At 39.2% G+C, this 15,775-nt stretch overlaps 1 protein-coding gene across 1 annotated transcript; it reads left to right on the forward strand.

Moving 5' to 3' along the window:
* The first annotated feature begins 2,558 nt into the window (after window positions 1-2,558).
* On the forward strand, window positions 2,559-13,951 carry dynlrb1 (dynein, light chain, roadblock-type 1). The gene is made up of 4 exons (XM_028812010.2): window positions 2,559-2,702; window positions 10,419-10,494; window positions 10,739-10,906; window positions 12,422-13,951. Exons 1-4 carry the CDS (start codon window positions 2,700-2,702, stop codon window positions 12,463-12,465), a joined length of 291 nt encoding a protein of 96 aa, XP_028667843.1. The 5' UTR covers window positions 2,559-2,699; the 3' UTR covers window positions 12,466-13,951.
* The last annotated feature ends 1,824 nt before the right edge of the window (window positions 13,952-15,775 follow it).

Genomic DNA, 15,775 nt, shown 5'->3' on the forward strand with positions numbered 1-15,775 from the left:
TTGCTGAATAATTTGTTGGCTGAAAGTCCTCCTGTTGGTGTATCAGATAGAGGATGTGCAGCATTGTTTATAATGGCACTCAGTTTTGTTTTAATTTTCTCCTCCACTGCTACTTCCATGGGGTCAAGAGTGCATCCCACAGCTGAGCCTAGCTTGTTGATTTAGTGGGTCTCCCTTGAAGTGATGTTACCAGCCCAGCACACCACAGTATGGACTTCACACTGGCCATCACAGAGTTGAAGAACATGTTAAGGATGTCATTACTCACATTAAAGGAGAGCAGTCACATAAGAAGAAAAGAGCCTGCTCTGTCCTTTCTTTTATAGCTCCTCTGTGTTCCAAGACCAGTCCAACCTATGATTGACATGGACCTCCAAGTACTGTAGCGGTGCACCACTTCTCCACCCACTCCCTGAACAGTGACCGGACATGCGGACTCTTTGGTGTGGTAAAAGCCAGTAACCAGTTCCTTGATTTTGCTGATGTTAAGTTGCAGACAGTTCTCTTTGCAGCAAGAAACAAAGTTCTTCACCTTACTCCTATACTCTGTCTCATCCTCTTTATCAGTGCAACCTATAAATGCAGAATCATTTGAGAATTTCTGCAAGTGACATGACATGGTATTATATTTGTATTCGGAGGTGTACAGAGTGAAGAGAAAAGGAGACAGGACTGGTCCTTGTGGTGCTCCAGTGTTGCTCACTTCATAGTACAGACACAGTCCTTGAGTCTCACAAACTGTGTCTGCCTGACAGGTAGTCCATTAACCAGGACACCACAGGGTCATCCACCTGCACATCTCCGAGTTTACTCTTTAACAGGAATGGCTGAATGGTATTGAGGGCTCTGGAAAAACCAGAAAACATCCTCACAGTGCTGCCAGCTTCCTCCAGGTGAGAATAAGCTTTGTAGAGCAGATAGATAATCTCCAGTCTTTGTCTGATAGGTAAACCGCAGTGGGTGCACGTGGTCTTCCACAAGGCCAAACTCTAAGAGGTCTTCATGATGAGAGACCTCCGGTCAACTGGCCTGTAGTTATTAGGCGGAGTAGCGCTAGATTCTTTGGAACTGGAATAATGCAGGGTGTTTTCCCCAGCAGTGGCACTTTCTGGAACTTCAGTGACAGACTGAACAGGTGACAGAGGACACCACAAACTTGGTCAGTAAAAGCTTTAAGAACTCGAGGACTGTCACCAACTGGTTCAGCAGCTTTTCCCATGTGTAGCATCCTCAGTTGTATCCACACTTTGTCATCAGTTATGGACAGCCTATACTGACGTTCAGAGATGCACAAATCTGTTTTTTTCATCAGTTGACATGGTAGGAGTTGCTGATGTAGTAAGGATTGGGGGGGGGGGGGGGGGGTGATTGGACTGGCCATTGGAAGAAGATGGCAGTGGTAGGGAAAATCTGTTAAAAAATTAGTTCACAACGTTAGCTTTGTCCACATCCCCTTCTAGCATCCGAGTCCAGTAACGATGACCCTGCGTGGAGTTCGCATGTTCTCCCCGTGTCTGCGTGGGTTTCCTCCGGGTACTCCAGTTTCCTCCCACAGTCTAAAAACATGCAGGTTAGGTGCATTGGCGATCCTAAATGGTCCCTAGTGTGTGCTTGGTGTGTGTGTGTGTGTGTGTGCCCTGTGGTGGGCTGGCCCCTGCCCAGGGTTTGTTCCTGCCTTGCGTCCTGTGTTGGCTGGGACTGGTTCCAGCAGACCCCCGTGACCCTGTAGTTAGGGTATAGCGGGTTGGACAATGAGTGACTGACTGACAGTAATGATGCCCCGTCCTTTCCTATTTCACCTTTGTAAGCTTCCTTCCCTGACTATTGTAGTACAGTACACTAGCACTGTTTGACATATGCCTCTTTATGACCTATAATTACAACTCCGCTAAATTTGCATGAACAAGAGTACAGGAACCCCTGAACTGTTTTCTTATTTATTTTTAAATACTGTATAATAATCTTCATTACAGTGCCGAGTCTGGAGCTGGATTTTCAGCCTAAGCATTTTGGTCTACCAATCATTTTTTCCCCCTTATCCTCAATTAAATTGCTGGTACAAATAAGACAATGATGCCTGAATTCATTGAAAGGGTCAGGAGAGCCCTAATGCAGTTAGGACAATGGTTCTCTGGTCAGAGAGAGACAGCCGGCATGTTTTGGGTGAAAGCCGGTGAAGATGCCCTGTGGGTACATTTCACTGGAGGTATACCGGGCATTAGGTACCGGTAGAAACTGATGATTTGCTGGGAGATTTACACCTCGCAGAAGGACTAGGAACACTTAAAAATCCTTGGGAAAGAGAAATCTGGTCAGTCCTCCACATAACAAAAAGAGTTTAGAAATGTTTACTATTGCAGGCATTTATTCCACTCTCTCGTGACAGTCTTGTGGCCGAAGTCTAGACAAGTAATTAATGTACAGTATATGAGAAAAATCCCACTCGAAAATCCTCCAAGGTGATAGATGGCAGTAATGTATCTGCGATGCGGTGTGAAGTAAAAGCATACGCACGAAAATCGATGGTCAGAGTGGAAGCGACAAAAACAGAGTGGAGTAGAGCGCAGGCGCAGTCCTGCCCCTATGAATCAATTGGTCGGCTCTGAAGCGGAGGGGACGAGTTTGCGCATGCTCGGTCTGCTAAAGCTGCCGAAGAAATAGGCGTTGGAAGAATTCTTGTTAAAGATTAAAACGACAAAATGGTGCGTACAAGTTGCTGAATATTTTGCAAGTAACAACGTGGCGCTGTCACAATCTGACATTAGCCGAAGTTGCTTTTGTCATGAATTAGTGTCGGGCGATCTGTTATGGCAGATTTATCATAGCTCATTATTAGGAAGTGGGGAGTCGTCAGCCAGCATAATAAATCTGCTGTGATCAACCGAGTGTCCATCGACGTTAAGATTTAAACGTGTTTGATCATCAACTGCAGCGTAGTGTCAGTCACGCTGGAAACGTTTCAGTTATTTGCTCGGACTGAGTCATAACAAATTACGAGTTCTGTCAGTGATGCGTGGCCCTCGAGAAAGACCGGCAGAGGAAACCTTATTTTAGTCAAAATGAAAGATCTCGAAGAAGCAGACATTCCTTTAATTCAAAACAAGGGATGCAGTATGGTGTTAGCAGATGTGGAGTGGATAACACGACTAGCGAGCTTCCAGACATATCCTGTTACACACTACAGTTAGAGATAGCGGAGGAGAGGGCAGCTCACGTGACGTACACACTTCGATTGTTTAATTCGTTTACGAGTTCGGAGTGTTTAAATGTTGCCGTAACTGTGATAGTCTCTTGTAAAGATAAGCTAAAATAAACACGCAACAGGGAGAGAGTCACACATTCGTACTTTAGACCACATAAAACCAAACATCCATTAGCTACTTGTGCATTCGAAGTAGGTGTATCAATTCTTCATTTTTTTCCCCCTAATAATTCCTTATTATTGTTCAGTTTAAGTCGGTTTGAAAATGTGTAAATGGCTACATACACTTCCTTGTGGAAGTACTCGGACCCTCGAGACCTTTCACATTTTATTGAACTAAAAGTTATATTCTCAATTGGTTATAATGTTTTTAATTATTGCATGTGTTAAATGATTTACTGTAATGGTCGTATTAGTTTAAAATATGCTTGACATTATGCTTTTGTTGTTGCGTTAATGTTTACCGTTTAGAACTAAGTGTCCCATTTAGAGTTTGCATGGCGCGATGTAAAAGATCGAGTTAAGTCATTGTGATGGAAGTCGAGAGACTTGTGTAAGAACCCAAATAAATTCAGTAAAGTCTGAAAACTTGGCAGAGTCTGAGTACTTCAGAAAGGCATTGCTATACATGTCTGGGAGGAAATCCATGCACCGACTGAGCAGTGTTTTATCTGAACGTTTAAAACGAACAGGGGATTCATTTGCTAATCTAACAAGCACCAGTAAATGATTGCTCTTTGCCATTACGAATGTCTGCAGATTTCAACTTCTAAAAAATGGTTTTAATTGTGATTAGTTATTTTTATATGCATTCATTCGCATAATTAAAATTGAAATGTTTACATCACGTCACATTTAGGTGTGATTAGTTATTTTTATATGCATTCATTCGCATAATTAAAATTGAAATGTTTACATCACGTCACATTTAGGTACAACATTCAAAATAAATTTAACTAAAATGTAACAAATTACAATATGCATGTATACAATATTGTTCTGAATCAATTTAGTATGAAAATATTTACTAAATTTAATATTTTTTAAATATATACTGTATATATCTCTCTAGTATAATAAAAAAAATCCTGGGATGAGACCTGACTTTCCAGAGAGACACTTTCATGTCCCACGAGACAAGTCTTTGTGCCAAGAGATTTAACCAGGCCCGGGGCTGGAAATAAAAGACAAAGAGTAGATGACAAAGTAGAACGTCGTAAAGAATTCAAAAACATTGGTGTGATACACATGCAGAACAGTTTCCTTCCACAACCCAATGAATTGCAGGATGAGGTTGACCTGATTGTACTCTGAGTCGCTGTGATTGAGTGGAAAAGATGAGAAGGTCCCGAACATAGGGCACTCGCTCCTGTCCTGAATCTGGTGATTCTGGGGTAGGCTTCATCCTCCTGAGAACCTGCATTGGAACAAGCTGGTTTTGAAATGACTATGTCATGCCTGTGCATTCTAATTATTTGAGGGCTGTAATGATGTGATTTGAGTGGGTTATAGTATCAGAATATCTTTCTTCATTGTGGACCATTTTGTGATGTGTTCAGCAGTAGCTTTAACAAACAGATCTGCTGATGTTGTGCAAACAACATTACTTTAGTCAAACCAGTCCATGTTCTTTCAGTGAAATTTAAGTTTGGCTGAAATGGAATATTAGTTCATATCTTGCACCTTTCAAAATATCTCAGCTTCCTAGCTATAAGAAGGAAAGGCAGTGTTTGCAGCAAATGAGGTGACTGGGGGGCTTCGAGAACAATGCACAGGCTGCAATTTTAACAGACACTGCGTCCAACTAATCAGCCTTGACTAGTCCAACTTATGTTAGTGAGTTAAAAAAGGACACCTATAGTCTGAGATCTGTTTGAGAGACGTATTAACTGGGTGTTCATTCTGGAAGATTAGAACATTTGAACAATTTTGATGAGAGCTGGCCATTCAGAAAAATAAGTTTGCCAATCTTTTCCACCTCGTTTCCCTGAAATAAGTCAGATTTTGAAGGTCCCTGAAGTTCTTCTCTCTACCACAATAGTTGGAAACTTACTTTATGTGTCTGCAGTTCGCGCTGTGAATAAACTTTTCTAAAGGTGTGCAAAATGTATCCTTAACAAGTTTCTCGACTGGTTACAGTGTTCCTGTTGAAGAATTTTTTTATAAAGTAATGTTGGAGAACCATTGCACTAATTCTTTTCATAATTTTAAATATTTCAATCGTGTCAGCTCTTAATCAATCTTGGCTGGAACTACGAAGTTTTCTCTTGTAACTCCTACCTCTCAGTCCTGGAATCAGTCTAGTCACGCTTGTTTGGTTGTATTATTTTCTCAGAGAGTATTTTTATTTTATGTGTTTCTTCTGCTATATTTCATCTAAATTTCCTGTGGGGATTAATGAAGTTTGTCTAAACTAATTTAAGAAAGAACAGTGGCCAGACGCTGAACTCTGAACAGACACGTAATTCTTATGAATTCCTGTCGCCTAACCCTTTGGTCCTGGTGTTTAAGCCATTTTTGTACCTACCTATGTACGGTGCTCTGAATTCCCACTTTCCTTATGTTTGATCACTAGCCTGTCATATGGTGACTTATGATTTATGTTCATTTTCAGAAGATTTTTATATCATATACACTTGTCTTTATTTTTGCTTTTGTCGTGCTGCTTCCTCATAGAATTTCAGCATGTGAGTAAAACACGATCTCCTCCATCTGAACTCATGTTGACTATTTCCCAGTATCATATGAGGCTTGATCTTTTCCTAAATAATTGTTCCCAGTTATTTACCTGTGATGCACTGTTAAGCTTACAACAACAACATTTATTTATAGAGCACATTTTCATACAAAAAGTAGCTCAAAGTGCTTTACATAATGAAGAAAAGAAAAATAAAAGACAAAATAAGAAAGTAAAATAAGACATTAGTTAACATAGAAAAGGAATAAGGTCCGATGGCCAGGGTGGACAGAAAAAAACAAAAAAAAAACTCCAGAAAGCTGGAGAAAAATATAAAATCTGCAGGGGTTCCAGGCCACGAGACCACCCAGTCCCCTCTGGGCATTCTGCCTAACATAAATGAAATACTGTAGTCCTCTTTGTAGTTAGGGCTCTCATGGAGTCACTTGATCTTTTAATCCATCTATCATTGTTGGAACATCATGGTACTTTGAGTAAAGGACACCAGAAAAGGAAACAGAAGAGAGAGTAGGGGTTAGTACAGATTTTAGAACCACCATGAATAGTTATTATAATGGATTGGATATATAGAGCATCAGGATTTAAATTACAGTGAAGTTATGAGAAGGCCATGTTAAAATAATGTGTTTTCAGCAGTTTTTTAAAGTGCTCCACTGTATTAGCCTGGCGAATTCCTATTGGCAGGCTATTCCAGATTTTAGGTGCATAACAGCAGAAGGCCGCCTCACCACTTCTTTTAAGTTTTGCTCTTAGAATTCTAAGGAGACACTCAGTTGAGGATATGAGGTTGCGATTTGTAATATAAGGTGTCCGACATTCCGATATATAAGATGGGGCCTTACTGGCCTATAGTCTTAGATCATCCCAATCACCTCTTTTATATAGCAAGACTAGGGGGACTTTGCCCCCTGTTCGATTCGCTTACCCAGCAAGGGTGGTGCACAACGCGCCAGCCACTTCGCCTCTCTGTGAAGAGGGGGGCTGAACGCATGCTAAGGCGATGCAGTCGCTCCTCCGAAACCCCCTCTTAAACGGTGATACAATGGAAAACAAATACATTTTTTTACCTCCTCTTTGCTCATTCAGCTGTTGGCTTGCTGCTGCTTGTGCCGTGCTGCGTGATCTGAATGTCGTGCAGCGCTTTGACCATTTAAAAGCCTGTACAGCAGCTGTCCATTTGTCTCACTAGATGTTAAAATGCCTGAGAAAATTGCGTCTCTTCTCCTTCCAAGCCTTCCAAGATTTTTTTTTTATAATAGATTACATTTACTAATTTCAGGTCCTTGGGAATTTCCCTGAGTGCAATGATTTTTGAAAAATACACATAATACATTTTTATATAGCGCCTTTCAAATGCTCAAGGCACTTAGTCAAGTCTGTATGTATGTGCTCGCTAACCACCCTGAGCATTTTAAGTTAATGTTATTTGTCTCTGTGTTTCATTTTTTTTTAATCGAAGCAGCACTTATCCCTCTACAATTTCCAAATCACGGAATATCTCCTTGGCAGTTTCTGTAACTGCTGGCTGGTTATCCACTTCTTCACATGTGAAATCTTTAGAAAAAAAAAGCACATTTGGAACACTTGCTATTTCACTGGCTGGACATTTTAATTTGCCCATAGTGTTAGTAATACATTTCACTTCCTCCATGGCTGTTCCTTTTGTGCTAAAATACTGAAAGACTTATGATATATGTAGAGTAATTGGTTTGTCTGCAGGGAGTACAAATTGTAAATGCATATGGGAGTCTGCTGGGCTAGTAGCTTTACAAACCTGGTAGCCCAGCATTATGGGGTGGAAGGTTACCTGCAACTTCTTACAACAACAATTATTTGTAAAGCTTTGCTTCTACTGAAGTATTATTAACACAATCAGCATCTTGGAAGGGATTACTTAAGTACAAAGAATTTTTAATGTTGATAGGTGGTCCTTTTTCCAGTGTACACAAAATCATCTTCTTCTTTCGGCTGCTCCCATTAGGGGTCGCCACAGTGGATCATCTTCTTCCATATCTTCCTGTCTTCTGCATCTTGTTCTGTTACACCCAACACCTGCATGTTCTCTCTCACCACATCCATAAACCTTCTCTTAGGCCTTCCTCTTTTCCTCTTGCCTGGCAGCTCTATCCTTAACATCCTTCTCCCAGTATACTCAGCATCTCTCCTCTGCACATGTCCAAACCAACGCAATCTCGCCTCTCTGACTTTGTCTCCCAAACATCCAACTTGAGCTGACCCTCTAATGTCCTCATTTCTAATCCTGTCCATCCTTGTCACACCCAGTGCAAATCTTAGCATCTTTAACTCTGCTACCTCCAGCTCTATCTCCTGCTTTCTGGTCAGTGCCACCGTCTCCAACCCATATAACATAGCTGGTCTCACTACCGTCCTGTAGACCTTCCCTTTCACTCTTGCAAAAAATATTTTATGAAAAATGAACTGAAAGGCACAGTTAATAAATGTATTCCAAAATTTTGTTTTCAGACCTAAAATATATATATATCACAAATTAGTTTCTCTATCAAAATCATGACCATTTTAATTTTTAAAGTTACACTAAGGTGCAGTATATCCTTTACAGCACAGGTGTCGAACTCCGGTCCTCGAGGGCCGCAGTGGCTGCTGGTTTTCATTTTAACCATCTTCTTCATTAGTGACCAGTTTTTAATGCTAATTAACTTCATTTGCTTTAATTTTAATTAACTTGACTCAGGCCCCTTAGTTGTCTCTTTTTCCTTAATTAGTAGCCAAACAATAATGAGACACAAAACAAGCCACCACATGACCAGCTCACCTGTGCCCAACACACAATATCTAATAATAAAGAAAGGTGAAGGTCTTCGTAAGGTTGATCTCTCAGGTCACCAAAACATTTTGACGATGTTCTTAGAAAAAAAAAAAAAGAAAAATCAACAGTTTTGGAAATATCTGCTGTGTCAGAATGAGAGCAGCAACAAGCCATGGAATTAAATAACGGGCTTAATTAACAGCAAGAATCAGCTTCTCATTAAGAGATTGGTTGGAGTTTGAAATCCCAGTTTAGCTGCTCATCTGTTGGCTCGTTTTACGTCTCATTTCTTTTTGGCTACCATTTAATGAAGAAACAAATCAATTCAGAGGACTGAATCCTTAAAAACAGGGCTATTGAAATGAAAGGAAAAGGAGTTAATTAGCAGTGAAAACTGGTCACTGATTAGGAAAAGGGTTAGAATGAAAACCTGCAGCCACTGCGGCCCACCAGGCCCGGAGTTCGACACCCCTGCTTTATAGTGTCCTAAACCTTTACTTAACGATGTATACAGTCTCATTAATATTTGTTATGCTTGGACCATTAAGAGAAACCTTGTGTTGCTAAAAAGGATGTTTAGACCTAAAAAGTATCTTCACACTCTGCAGTGTCTGTTAGGAGCCCAGAATACATAATCAGTAAATGGTGAGCATCTTATTTTTTAAATGAGATTCTCCTCTGTGGCTGCATAAGGCAAAGTCTGTTTGTAATGGAATATAGCCGTCTGGTTTATAAAGGTAATGTCCATTTCCTAAGCCTGAATGCTTAAATTTGTGACAGGAGTCCAAGCCTTCACATGTGATCAATAAACTACTGAAGTCATTTTATTAGAGGTAGTAAGCCTTACCATTCGAAAAGAGTTACCTGCTGCATCAGAGTACATTTTTATTTCCATGTTGTACATTTAATGAAAATACTTAGCACTCCATCAGCATTTCTTGGATCTTGCATGCTGACTAGTATAGTAAACAGTTTCATGTTACTGTGCTTTCATACCTTATCAATACTAAATTGGTTTCGCCTGAAAACAAAGTGCCGCTTTTATATATGGTTTCTGGATGCTTTCTGTATACAACATGGTTTCATTCTCTGACTTGGCTGTGATGATGTCCCCTCTCCTTGGTGGGATGTCCTTCATATTTAATTCACTGAAAACATTCTTCCAGTATTTGTCAAGTTATTTTATGTTTATTTTGTCATCATGCTGCTTGTAATTAAGAGTCCTTTCACTTTTAACTGGCATTGAACCAGCAGTGGAATGGTTGACCTTGTCCTTTTTGTGTGTGTGTTAAGCCTGCGTGCAGACCACAATGCAAAACGAGGGCACGATCAGCAACCAAAACGCATATCAAGTTGTTGTGGGATGTTTGACTGGCACATTGATATTCTCCTAGTCAGTAGGTGACAGTGTTTGGTCAATTTCACAGCACAGGAAGTGAGACTATGCTAATGAAAGAAGAGTTGTGCCTGTTTTTACTAACTTAAAGGAGAAAATCAAGTGTCAGACTCATTAATCAAAAATGACGAAGGGTGGGTCAGTATAATATTTTTGCGAGTGGGTGACCCACATGATGAGCAGATGCACTTGAAATATTTCTTACCTGTCATTTTTGTTCTTTGATGATCCGGTGCATCATATTCAACGCTTCATTCATCATGCACTCGAGAGTGACTTTAATTTGTCAGGCTGTGTGTCATGTTGTAACCAGCAGCAATTCTCTGTTTTGTAGGCAGAAGTGGAAGAAACGTTAAAGAGAATCCAGAACCAGAAAGGGGTTCAAGGTATCATTATTGTGAACGCAGAAGGTATGATGAGCTTTTCACTATAGAGAATTAAACATTATTATGATAATGTAAGGTTGTTCACTTTTTGTAGGGTAAAAATGAAACAGGTTAGTAATAACTAATAATAAAGATGGCATTAGAGTTTTATCATCTACGCATCAGCTGTTGACATTAGAGTGAACTGAGTGTGTTGAGTTTTTTGGATGAATTTCATATAAGCTTGTATTTCCTCTCTTTATTTGAATTAATTTAATGATTTCTCCAGGCATTCCAATAAAAACAACTTTGGATAATCCCACAACTGTGCAATATGCCGGCCTCATTCACCAGCTGGTGATAAAAGCCCGGAGCACAGTAAGAGACATGGACCCACAGAATGATCTTACCTTTCTTCGAATCCGCTCCAAGAAGAATGAAATAATGGTTGCACCAGGTAACCGGACACTTTTTTTCCCAGTCATTCTAATTATTAAACGGATTAATCTCTTTATGTTATGGTTGCAAAGGTGCACTTGTTTTTACAAGATTATTTTTTTTATACTTAATATTCTCCTCCTTCTTGACTTAAGTGCAGCATTTGACACTGTTAATCATGAAATCCTCCTCTCATGTCTCTCCACTGTAGGGATCTCTTCAATGGCTCATATCACATCTTTCTAATAGGTAACAGTTTGTCACACTCGGCCGATATAAATCCTTCACCTCACCTGTGTCGCGTGGTGTTCCTCAGGGTTCATTCCTTGGGCCATTACTTTCTACTTTATATCCTTCCTTTGGGTCAGATTATTCGCAGACATGACCTTAACTTCCACTTTTATGTAGACGATATACAGTTATATCTTAATACACACTCCCCTACAGACTCGCCTACCAGCACACTCACTGACTGTACCACTGACCTTAATCTGTGGATGGAAAATAACTTCCTCAAACCTAATGCCATTAAAACTGAAGTGTTACTGGTAGGCCCAAACTCTCTACTTTCTAAGGCATCCAACTTCTCTGCTTCTGATGATGGTACACTTGTCAAACCTGCTCTAGTGGTCAGAAATCTTGGTGTTTTGTTTGATTCATCACTTAACTTTGAGCTATACATCAGGTCTCTTTCCAAAATTTCATTCTTCATTCACGCCTCTGGCCATTTCTCTCCTTTAGTGATGCTCAAACTCTGGTTCATTGTTTCATAATGTCTCATATTGATAACTGTAATTCTGTCTTCATCAACCTCCCTGCAAAATCTGTACAGAAGCTACAATACATTTAGAACTCCACTGTCAGAGTCCTCACCCACACAAAGCGTTCTGCTCACATCTCCCCTGTTCTCTCCCAGCTTCACTCGTTACCAGTTCCATCAACGATTAAATTCAAGATTCTGCTTCTCACCTTCAATGCCCTCCATAACTTTTCTCCCCTCTACCTCACTCAGCTCCTAGCTCCATACACTCCTTGTCGCTTTCTCAGGTCCTCGAGCAGTAATCTCCTTACTGTCCCATGCACCAGACTGTCCACCCTGATAGGAAAGCCCTTCAGTGTCATGGCTCCTCAACTCTGGAACTCTCTTCCTCAGTGTCTCTGAGATTGCTACTCTTTCTTTACCTTTAAATCTCAACTCAAAACTTTCCTCTTCTACAAACTTTTGTCATTTGTGTGATTTTTTTTTTTTTATTCTGTATTTAAAGCAACCTTGGGTTTCTGAAAGGAGCTGTATGAATGCAACTTATTATCATTATTATTATTTTCTTATTTTAATTAACATTGCAATACCCAATGATATATCAGTATATAAACTTGTTGTATCACACTAATGGAGCAGAAAAGTTTGTCAGCAGTCATGTTTTAGTGTGGACTACACTGTGACTGTCAACCTTTTTAACTTGATACAGTGTTGCATCATTGGTTCATTTTAGGAAATGTATAACAACGCATTGTTTCTGTTTTTATCCAACAGATAAAGAATATTTCCTGATTGTAATCCAGAATCCTACAGACTAAGAAGATGCCTCGTTTGTTAATATTTATGGCCAAATCCTTGACTATTTTACATTTTTTGCCAGTCCCTACAAGGTTTGTTTTATGCTGCCCAGTGCACCTTGAATTGAGCAGCAAAAGTGTGGCCAAAATTTATTTTAATACAGTGCAAACATTGTAGCAATTGCTTTGTTTTTTTCATATGTAATATGAAACATTTTACATTCTAGTAGTCTTCAGTTATTGGTGGATCTGCATGAACAGTCACAGAAGAAAATCAAATTCAATCTCAATTAAATAAAGCTCTTTGCAAGAAGCTAGCCAATAGCACATGCTAATGATTTCAACAACACAGAACAAGCACATTTCCTCATTGCTGATATCAAGAGTTTGCTTATGTACACTAGGTAGGAAAAGAAAACAAAAGCTACACTTTTAGTATGAAGACATGACGTGTAATAGCTGTTTTAAAAATACCATTCCCACCTTTTTGCAAGTGTTCAGTTGCTGTAGAATTTATTGAAGAACAGAAGTGAGTGTGTGCTGGCTGTCCAACGCCATACTGACTTTGCATCTTCGCCTGACATTGAGAGTGACAGCGCAAGGTTTTGGTTTTATACTGTGTCTAATTCTTTGCTAATCATCACTTTACAATCAAGCAGTTCAGCATAATGGGTTTTGTAGATTTAAGTCAGGGTGGATGGTACTCCGAAAGGTTAACCCTTTACTGACCATCTCCTGAACAAACTTAGACAAGGGTCGAGTGCACCAGGAAATGTGCTTTAATGAACCGCCTTGCATTTTGTCATAAACTATAATAGAAGATGTCGTTTACATTTGTAGGTTCACTAATCATTTCAGTCTGGCATATACTGCTAGTTCTTTCCATGCTTAAACAACTGGGGTGGACAAAAACTTTTGCTAATTTACATTTTTAAACTTAAGCGACGTGTCCAGATTTCCACATTTTCTGTTGCTTATGTCAACAGCATGGCCCTCAGAATATGAAGAATAGCTGGTACGTCCAATGGGAGCTTACCTGTTATGTTTGAGACCTACGGATGGAACAAACAGCTCATTGAGGTGGGCATTAAAAATGACTCCAGTGTGATTTGGGGACCACTAAAATACAGTGGGTCATTTGCTTAAATTAAGCTGAAGAATTAATATGAGAAAGTAAACGAGGCTTATGAAACTGAAATTCTAGAATGGTTAGGTAAATAATTATTTAAAATTACATTTAAGAACTGTAAAATCCCCATAACATTAATTTTCTAGGATGTTATCCTTTATATTGTAAATTCACACGTGGAAATATTAATACAAGCTACTTATTTATGTCTACAGATCATATCAACATGGATTTTTTTTTTTTAAATGAATGTTTGGTACCTGTTGTCATGCCTTTTCTGTTGTTAGTGAATTACACAATTTCCCCTAGTTGACAAGGTAGTTATTATTTCTTGTATGTTGTTTCCTTGTTCTAAATAAAAAAGCAAGTGAAAAATTACTCAGCATTGAGGTTGCTTGCTGATTTTTCAGAGTGTCGCAGATTTCACAATTACATGCCTAAATAAGGCTAAACCAACATCGTTGCCTTCTGTAAGAAAGTTCCATAGTTTCTTTAGTTCAGTATTCATAAATGATGAATGAAGCAAAAAATTGTATTAGTTGGTTGAGATTTTCAGCAACAACTTAAGTGTTTCTGTTTACATTCACTTTCTTGGGACCTTCAACCTATGGCAGTATTTAAAGCACTTTGTTTCACAAAATTCAGCAGTAGACACGTTAACTTGCAGTTGGTTGACTAATGGTGTAAAGCTGGCATGTTTATACTTCTAAGCTTTTAAATTAGCTGCTCCTTTATAGTTAACATAAATGTCTGTCTTAGCACTGCGAGTGGTTTGCTTTATTTTGCTCTCCTTTGCAGATTCAGTGCTGTAGACAAGAGAAATTTTGGGGCAACTATAACATGTAAGTTGATTAAAGTTTGCTGTGTATTTAGTGAAAATTACATGTTATCTTGTTATTCCTGAAACATAAAATGGAGTGTTGATTATGTGTGCTTAAATTATAGTATGGCTGTACCATGTTGTTTTGTTAATGTAAGGATAGGAAAATATCATCCCGCGAAGTATGTCAATGTCAATTTATTTATATAGCACATTTAAAACAACATAGTAATGCTGTGGCCAAAGTGCTTTACAATCTATATATATATATATATATATATAAAATCCCTATGTGCGTCCAGGTGTCTGTGTGTGGGTGTCTTCTGGTGAAGTGCGCATGCGTGATATTACTGTCAGAGAAAGTTAGAGGCGTTTTACAGAAATACAAACCAGTATTACTGCGAGAGGAAATTAAAGGTACACAAAACAGTGACGCATATTACAGCCACATACAAGCCAGTATTACTGTCAGAGGAGATTAAAGGCATATTACCGACGCGCACACCTGTATTATCGCCAGAGAAAATTAAAGGTATATTACGGACATACGGACGTATATTACGGACATACGGACGTATATTATGGACATACAAGCCAGCGGACGTACAAGACGGTATCCTTCAATAAGGGCGCGCACAAAAAGGCGAGCCTCAAAAGGATGACCTCAGTTGGGCGCAGCGAATAAAGGCGCGCGTAAATAAAGATCTGCACCTGTTGCTCTTCACATATTCCAGAGCCATTTGAACTAAAGTATCTACGCGCCCTTATTGAATAGAGCCGTACAAGACAGTATTACTGTCACAGAAAATTAGACACACAATACATGGCGGCAGCCCACGAAGAACGGTCAGCTCAGCAAGTAAACATCAACAAAAGAAAGGCTGAAAGAAAGAAAAATACGACCAACAAAAAGAATGAGGTCAAAGTCCCTTGCCATTTAATATAAACTGTACCTACTAATGTTTATGCACTACTGTTCTAGCGCCCGTTATTGTAACGGGCTAAATGACTAGTAATAGAATAAAAGAAAAACAAAACAAATTAATATAAAACATAAATAGAAATAAAATGTATGAACGTAAAATAAAATACATAATAAATAGAAGTAATATTATATACATAAAAAAATAGAAGTAATGTTATATAATCACAAAGAGGAAACCATCAGTATTACTGAAGGTCATGGAATGCAAGTGAATAGAACTGAGTCTTTAATCTTGTTTTAAACAGTTCAATTGTAGACGACTCCTTTATGTGACGAGGTAAAGAGTTCCACAGGCGAGGAGCAGCAGCTGCACAAGCCCTGTCTGTCCCCCTTGGTTTTACACTTGGTACGAGGGACAACCAGAGACAGCTGACCAGAAGATTTAAGCACTCTAGAT

Source organism: Erpetoichthys calabaricus, chromosome 10 (genome assembly GCF_900747795.2).
Source record: "Erpetoichthys calabaricus chromosome 10, fErpCal1.3, whole genome shotgun sequence".
In the NCBI taxonomy this organism is placed as follows: Eukaryota; Metazoa; Chordata; class Cladistia; order Polypteriformes; family Polypteridae; genus Erpetoichthys; species Erpetoichthys calabaricus.

Excerpts from the sequence above, each read along its gene's own strand:
- dynlrb1 (XM_028812010.2), top strand. Across the intron at positions 10,495-10,738 it reads CATTATTGTGAACGCAGAAG|GCATTCCAATAAAAACAACT; the intron begins GTATGATGAGCT and ends TGATTTCTCCAG. Across the intron at positions 10,907-12,421 it reads TGAAATAATGGTTGCACCAG|ATAAAGAATATTTCCTGATT; the intron begins GTAACCGGACAC and ends TTTATCCAACAG.